The 6,000-nt window shown below is 45.0% G+C and overlaps 1 protein-coding gene across 6 annotated transcripts in view; it reads right to left on the bottom strand.

The window, feature by feature from the left end:
- The window catches only part of LOC142560172 (uncharacterized), a 29,123-nt gene extending 23,123 nt beyond the window's left edge, over positions 1 to 6,000 (bottom strand). For 2 of the 6 annotated variants that reach the window (XR_012823310.1, XM_075672056.1), the window contains exons 1-3: positions 5,857 to 5,993; positions 4,344 to 4,474; positions 2,780 to 3,419 (exon numbers count right to left, since the gene is read on the bottom strand). Coding sequence is in view for 4 of the 6 variants with exons in the window: in XM_075672056.1 (XP_075528171.1) it covers positions 2,780 to 3,419; positions 4,344 to 4,462 (759 nt within the window). In the remaining 2 variants the exon portion in view is untranslated. Of the gene's footprint in view, positions 1 to 2,779; positions 3,420 to 4,343; positions 4,475 to 5,856 lie in introns of all 6 variants that reach the window. The other 4 variants (XR_012823309.1, XM_075672055.1, XM_075672057.1 and 1 more) reach the window with 3 other exon arrangements.

Raw genomic sequence — 6,000 nt, forward strand, 5'->3', positions numbered from 1 at the left:
GAAGGATGCATCACAGAACAACCAGAGTTCAACGTCTTGTGTCTGAATATCGTGTGGTGCTCTGCACTGCATATTTTGAGCTGTAAGGAGCTAGAAAGCGAATAGCTTTCTTTGGCCCTTTCGGCTGTTTTTGTGACAGGTCGAAGGTATGATAGACCTTGGACTTGGGCAAGAGAAAGCGGGGAACTGTGTCATGAAAAGCGTACATGCTCTCAGGCAAATGAGTTAGGAAAAGGAACAGGCAGGGAGTAAGGAATTGTTGCACTTCAGCTCTCGCACAACCGAGTGGCGGGGATGGGTGGGAAGAAGGAAGGGCACACTGTTGCCTCGCTTCGTTAGATCGTTTGTCACAGGCAGGCGAGGGAAAGGATGCATGCTCTCAGACAAGCAAGTTGCGAGGAGGGGCTGGAAGGAGGATGAGGGGAGGCTACCGCTCACATGTTCGTCATCCGCCGTAGCCAATCGTAGACGCTGTGGAAGATGAGAATCCCTGGCGGATTCTTAGACACAAGCAAGCACTTTGTCGAGCGCTGATGGCATTGATACCAACACACCAAGGAGAGCAGGAAGCGAACATGTCCACTCTCCACAGCTGCCACAGAGTAACTACAGGAAGGCAAAGGAAGGCACCAAGGAAAAGGACGCATGCTCTCGGGCAACCGAGTTACGAGGATTGGCAGCAATGAGGTTTGACATAATTTTGCTTCATTATGTCAAAATTTTGCAATTTTGTAATTCAACCTTTTATGCAAAGTACAGTCGCCCCCTCCCCCCCCCCCTCTATGTGTCCCCAGTCAAATGTGTGCTAATCTCCTTCCCTTCCCACAAAAATCTGGCTACACCACTGGCCATCGCACACAAATGCTTACTTTACACGTCTGGCAATTCTTTAAGGAGCCCTGAATAATGTTGGACAGCCAGCTGTTCTGTAAATGTTTCACATGACATCGATTCCCACAGTACAACATTTTTTAAAACTTAGTTATCCTACCTCAGAATGACTTACCCGAGAATGACTAAAGAGAAAAGGTATTTCTGCTGTGTTATTGAATTACCCTTCTACAGTACCATAAAAATTTACTCTTATTGCGAGAGAACCCTTGGCAAGTCAGAAAAAAAAGAAAGAAAGATGGCAACAGCGCAGGTCCACATGACATCATGCATTGACAGCATTTGCTTAAAACTAGTACAATTTTTCATTGCTAAAATGGAACACATTACACGTTAAAAGAGACGAAGACTGAATTTGGGAAGTTTCAAGAAGTTTTAGGAGTAACAAAGGCCTGAGTCCAAAAAAAGAAAGAAGATACTTTGAAATCTATGACTTCCCATTAACGTACTGACCCTGGTTTTCAATTCAGCCAGAAATTCAAGGAATGTAGCACCTTCATTTTATTGCAATAGATATTAGTTGACTCTTGTTACAACGAACCCTGATAATCTGAAAAAAAATGTACATTTTACCCGAAGTCCGTAATATCCGAAATGCCTCGCTTCCGAAGCTTTCGTCACGATCTGTAACAACTTTATTGCAAACAGTGAGTGACGAATGTCCGAAGTAAAAAAAAAAAAGTCACAGTTTCACTCGAACGGAGAAGCACTGATTGCGATAGCAAATTAAGCAAAGATAGGCGCGGCAGCAGCAGGGAGCAAATTGACCTTCGTGCTGTCTCTTGCTTCAACGCAATCTAAACGTCCAAAACATAGAGCATACGAAGTTACCAGCACTGGGTGAAATTTGTCCACATCGCTGATCATTTTTAAGATGAGGCCCGCGCGGGCGCGCACTTTGTCCATCGCAGATCACTTTCAAGGTACGGCAGCCGCGCCATGAGCAGCAGCCATCGGAGTATGTACTTCTCAATGCAATCCCTCTCTTATGCAATCCCTCTCGAACATTACGGCTTTACAGCGCAAAAAAGGCAAAGGTTATGTATCATGCTGGTTCACCAACCACACTGATCGCTGTGTTGAGCAGTGCCATCAGTCTCACACAGGAGGCTGGCGTAGACATATCATAGTGATTTCAAGTCTACTAGACTTGAAATTCATGTGAACACTGCTGGCGCATCACAATATTTGATAGCGCCTTGTGCTTGGATGCTTCGGGACTGCCTTAGTTGGCCTACGTGAGCATGCGCCCTTATGTTTTAGTCCTATACCAAATGTTCAGATATTGAGCAGATTTTCCATTTCATGGCAATACACAGACGCCAGTTCTCTTAATTGAATTAGAACCAATACACCCAAAATATTTCACAAAACGTACACCCATCATGGCTGATGATGCGTGCCACATGTTTGCACCCCCAAGAGATATATCTTCTGCAAATTGTAGTTACTGATGCACTGAGAGGCTACACACTGGTTCCCCGGTGACCTTATATGAACAAACACTGCGTAAATTTCACCAAGTACGAGCTAAAACATCTCTAAATCATTCTACAGCATGCAACAGTAGTACTTTCAGGCAGCACCGCGTCAGATCCTACAAGTCAGAGAGAAGGAAAGGCTCGCCATGCCTTTACCTTCTCACCCAATGAAAAGGTCTATAGCTGATCACTAATTTGCTATTGCAATCGATGCTTCGCCTTTCAGGCAAAACTGTGACTTTTTTTCTTCTAAGAATCAATCAATTACTGTAAAATCTGCAAAAATAACAGAACAATTTATCAATCTAAACTAATTTGGTGTTTCTCTTTGGTGTTCCGTCAATTTAAATTCAAGTGTGAAGATTACAAAAGTCTAACTTCACAATCACACAATGCGTTTCACTTACCGGTGGCAGCCTAGTCGAAGGGCTGCTTGGCGACGTGATCTCAGCCCTGGTGTTCCCATTCACTGCAGCCGTCTCTACTCTGTCATGAAGCCAGCGCATGTGCATTGTGAGGCAATTCCGTGAGGCAAAGCATTTCTGGCACAAAGGGCAGCTGTATGATCTTTCACGCGTATGCTTGAGCATATGGCTATCCAGACGCAACTTCAATGAGAAGGCGGCCGGGCACAGATGGCACTTGTATGGCTTCTCCATTTTGTGCCACTTCAGGTGCTGCTGTAGGTTACCCTTGTGCTTGAAGGTCTTCCCGCACTCATCGCAAGGGAACAGGTCAACTCCACTAGCATGTAACTGCTTGTGCCTGTCCAGAGATGCCTTATGGCAGAATTTGGATGGGCACACTTGGCATGCATACGGCATCTCACCAGTGTGGACGCGTTGGTGTTTGAAGAGAGCAGGCCTTTGGGCGAACTTTAGGTTGCAGACGCTGCAGGTGTATTTCATCTCATCCGTGTGCAAGACCAGGTGATTTTTAGCAGTCTTCCTGTTCACAAAACGCCGCCCACACACACTACACTCATAGCACCGGCTGACACTTCTGTTAGGCTTCTTCAGTGGACCTCGTATAGTGCCGTCGACGATACTGCACATTGTATGTAAAAAGAAGACAAAAAATTCAAGACGAGAAGTATACACATGCCTCAGCAGTTGTTGCATCATGCCAGTATAGACACTATGAAGAACAAGCCACAAAGCCATAGCAGACTAACTACAGCAGCGACGTAACAGAGTGGAGTCTCGCATTTGAGCTATGGTAGTGCCATTGCAACTGTGACCAGACATGGAGAAAGCCAAAGTCGAGCTAGACCACAACTTGCCTACTTCAGTGGTTTACATGTCAACAATGACCGCTCAAAAGTAACATCTCAGCATAACTGAGCATGGCAATGTGCAGAGGACATATAGCAAGATATCTGAAGTATGTTGCATGAATTGTAAAAATAAAAAAGCAGGGAATACAGTTATTATTGCACAAAGGTGCTAACACAAAAATAATGCAGTAAAGAAGAATGGATCTGCCACAGAGAAATAAACAAGATTAGGTGAGCTCTACCTGGGTCATCAGACTATCAATCAAGTTGCAGAGCCAATAACGCAATGCTTGATTTCCGAAGCAACGTGGTTGTTTACTAAGTGATGTGACAGATCAATCAATCAGTTATGTGCCTCCAATTATTCACAGCCTGGTCCCAGTTCTTATCACTGCTAATGACCGTCTTACTGCTACATTAAAACAAAGAGTAATCAACTGGAGAAACTTGGCCTCACGCCAAGCCTTCCTGCTTTAATTGAAACTCTCATGACTGAAAACGCTGGTTAATTTAAGCAAAAAAGAAAAACATTTATTTTTAACTGCTGTTTCCAATTCTTTGAATCCGCAATCGAATCCGCAATCTCATGCTCAGCCACAGAACTCCATTAGCCATCGAAAGATGTAATTTGCCTGACTGGAAGCATACATGGGCATTCCCTACGACCCCGTTTTGATCGACTCAGGAGGCCTCACCTCGGGTCACTACCCATGGTGCCTGCATCTCCTGAAGTTTCAATGCTGCCTGCCGATGTGGCTACGCAGACAATTTTTGGCAGTAGGGCTGATGGCTCAGATGGTTCTTTTCCATCCATGTTTAGAGGGTCCTACAAAAAAGCACGAAGTTTAGTTGTTTATTTCTTCAAATAACTGTGTCCATAGGCAAAATGTGCAGGCTTTATCTCCCACAGTCGTAAACCTAATATATCTTGCGATGTATAGTTTTGTGTAACAATATGTGTTCCTTATCGCATTTCTTCCTTCAAATATGTATGCATGGCATCTTCCTGCCAAGAGCAATGTCAACGTGAAAGCACCTACATGTATGGTTATATGTTAATGCTAGCTTCAGGTCAAGGCAGTAGACGCGTCGTGGCACTGTGTGATGATAGCGATAAGCGAAACTACCTCTTCGAAAGCACACCAAGCCAACGGAGAGCTCGGCAAGCCTCCAACCTACAGACAAATCTAGGTTCAAACTTTAATGTCCCCGTTGCCCCTTTGATGGCCTGGAGGCATGCTCAAAGTAGACTAATTAACGATATATTGTTTACATTAATACTACGCACATTCTATCTTCCTTTCACCACATTACACAGCTGTATTGCGGTGAAGTCACTCTATGAAACGTATATACGAAGGGCGTTAATAAAATTCTTATCATAACTATCATAAGTTTGGAGCAGGCGTACAAAATAGCCTTCAAAAAGAGCGCACGTCTTCCAAGTTTTAGTGGAATACAAAAATTCAGTCCTATGTAGTACCGTGGAAAACCTCCAGGACATCAAAACAGGTCTAAATGTCAGCGTCCGTCGGGATAAGTTGGCTTAAGCAGAAACAGTGACCCGTCTTCTGCACGTACGTAAAGGAACACAATGCCAACGAGGTTCATGCCAAGCTGGTGGCAGTGTAGTGACAATTCCTCAGTTATGACACCGTCGTGAAATGGCCGGCGCAGGCGATTTCAATGCAGTCGAATAAGACTGGACGAAGAACGGACAGGCCGACCATCACTGGACGGTCAGCCACAAATTCATGCGCAAGTGGGGGGGGGGGGGGGGGAGGACACTCTAGTGTTTGCTGACCGACGGTTAACTGTTGAACAAACAGTTCAGCAATCTAACACGAGTGCGGACTCGGCTTAACCTTCCACTCCGGTCTCGTAATTTGTTCTAATCAAAGAAACGTGTCAACCTCCTAAGCTGCTACCGTGCGCACAGGCTGCCGGCCGACTGCGCTCCCCACGCGGCCTTTCTTGTACGCACGGGAGGCAGGTCGTAATACTCTGTGCAACTTTTCTAGAGCAGCCGGTTGTCGCATCCCGGCTGCTTACACGACGATACGTCGGTTTGTACAAGCGACAACAACACTCCCACGACCAGGCACTCTAATAAACGTTCACAAGTCAGCAGCCAAAGCTGAAAAGAGTGCGGTCTGCAGAAATTTGCTTCCTTCCCATTTCCAAAACAGAAAATAAACAACCACTTACTGCATACTTCACTTCGGACTACGGTGTTTCGGATAAGGCATTAGGGTGCCGCCATTTTTAGGCCACAAAAGTAACTTGATTTGGCTATGTTTTGACTAGACAAAGTCACATAAAATTATTGACTGTAAAATTAAACATGGCTAA

Source organism: Dermacentor variabilis, chromosome 10 (assembly GCF_050947875.1).
Source record: "Dermacentor variabilis isolate Ectoservices chromosome 10, ASM5094787v1, whole genome shotgun sequence".
NCBI classification, from domain to species: Eukaryota; Metazoa; Arthropoda; class Arachnida; order Ixodida; family Ixodidae; genus Dermacentor; species Dermacentor variabilis.